The sequence below is a fragment of the Mandrillus leucophaeus genome, unplaced genomic scaffold (assembly GCF_000951045.1).
Source record: "Mandrillus leucophaeus isolate KB7577 unplaced genomic scaffold, Mleu.le_1.0 Scaffold69, whole genome shotgun sequence".
In the NCBI taxonomy this organism is placed as follows: domain Eukaryota; kingdom Metazoa; phylum Chordata; class Mammalia; order Primates; family Cercopithecidae; genus Mandrillus; species Mandrillus leucophaeus.
Window position 1 is genome coordinate 2766920 of NW_012107474.1, and position 1723 is coordinate 2768642.

Below are 1723 nucleotides of genomic sequence, written 5' to 3' on the forward strand. Positions count from 1 at the left end.
GACATTCTGTATGAAACACTGTGGCCTGTTTTCTGAGAAAAAGCACCACTCCTAAGTAAACAAATGAAAACAAATCAAAACCGAAGAAAACAGAACCCAGCCCACTCTTTCAGTTCATCTTGTTACCAGGAAACATTAGTCCTACAAGTTACTCCAAATCTCATACGGTCAAGTGAGCAGGAGGGCTCTGGAAAGTCAAAAGCAACAACGTACAACAAGAGAACACTGACACCAGGAGACCAGCCACAAATGCAAACGTGGGAGCCAACCCGTGGGGGCTGCCGCTGCGCCCTCGCCAGACCAACTCGCCGCTGGGACTCCAGGGATGTCGGCTAGTTAAGTAATAAAGTCTGAATATCTGCTGCTTGCCCTAGCTCTGAGCCAATGGGGTAGAGCACATTTTATATTAGTTTATAATAAACATTCTGTGCATAACATATTTTGAATTTAAAACTTCTAAAACAATACACAGCTGACATGGTAAAGCAACCATGCAACTGTGGTCAGATTTAAATTAGACTGGAGTATGTATGGTAAGAGCTCCTAACGGATCACTGGCTACCATTTCGCCTCACTTACCTGAAGTCCTATTTAGCAAATACATTTCGATACATGTTTAGATCAAGTGTAAAATGCAATCCGAGCATTACATATCAACAAAAATCTGCAGATATCAAAATTTCATTAAATAGCTGTTTCTTTTATAGTAGTAAATGCTCATCACTACCCTGGGAGAGCAAAGAACCATGGAACAGTAGCTAACTTTGGGCAGGTTCATTAAATTTGGTCAATTCAGAACATTCCAAATTGAAATATTAATAGCAAGCATGTATTGTTTCTTTCTCTAGAAATTTTATCCTCAATATAGTCATCATCCAATTCATAACGAATTTATAAAAATAGCTTTTTTATCCAATAATTCCAGCAAGGTAAAAATAGGAGTTTCTTTTTATATATAGCAAATGAAACAGGCTCACTGAACATGAGCGGACTTAGGCTTGCTAAGCTTGCCATCCATCCACTCACGATGAAACCACACTCAGTCTAGGCGTGTGCCGTTGTCACCGCACACTGGCAGTTTCGGGTGCAGCAGCTTCTTTCAAATCCATGGGCCACACAAATAAGCCAGCCCACTGAGATCTGCTGGAACCACAGAACGAAGTGAAAACTGCATCACGGTTTAGAAAATGGCAGCGCTATTTCTTAATCTAATTAGGGATTCAAGGTGGGGAGGGAGTGGTGTGTCATTCCTCACAATCTAGCGTTAAACCTTTAAAGAATTTCTTTAAAAACACACACACACACACACACACTCTTGAAAGAAGTCGCTGCACCGGCAAAGACTCGCTTTAAGCTTACTATGAAATACAAAAGTGCACTCTTCTATATCTACATATAAAACATATTAGAAATAAAACTGTGTAAAATGTTTGCTGTGCAAACTCTAAAAAGTCAGGTGCATCTGCTCCTGCCCCTACTGTAGGGAGTCACTGTTCTCCAAGACAAGCCCACTGATGTGGGCAGGGGCCAGAGCACCCGCGTCCTCCTCTGTGCTGTCCACAGACTCGTCCTCGCTCTGCCCTGCCATCATGACCTGCTGCACCGCCAGGGTGGCCCCGTCCGAGGACAGAGACTGAAGGCTGTCCACGTTCATGTTCACGGGCGTGGTGATGGTGACAACAGCTCCTGCAGCAGGATGAAGGTGTGTCATTATTTAAATTAG

At 42.9% G+C, this 1723-nt stretch overlaps 1 protein-coding gene across 3 annotated transcripts in view; it reads right to left on the bottom strand.

The window, feature by feature from the left end:
* Nucleotides 1-341: 341 nt before the first annotated feature.
* Nucleotides 342-1723, bottom strand: part of PKNOX1 (PBX/knotted 1 homeobox 1) — a 32759-nt gene continuing 31377 nt past the window's right edge. For all 3 annotated transcript variants that reach the window (XM_012002547.1, XM_012002546.1, XM_012002548.1), the window contains one exon: nt 342-1686. In XM_012002547.1, coding sequence (XP_011857937.1) covers nt 1475-1686 — 212 coding nt within the window. In that variant the 3' untranslated portion in view covers nt 342-1474. The remainder of the gene's footprint in view (nt 1687-1723) is intronic.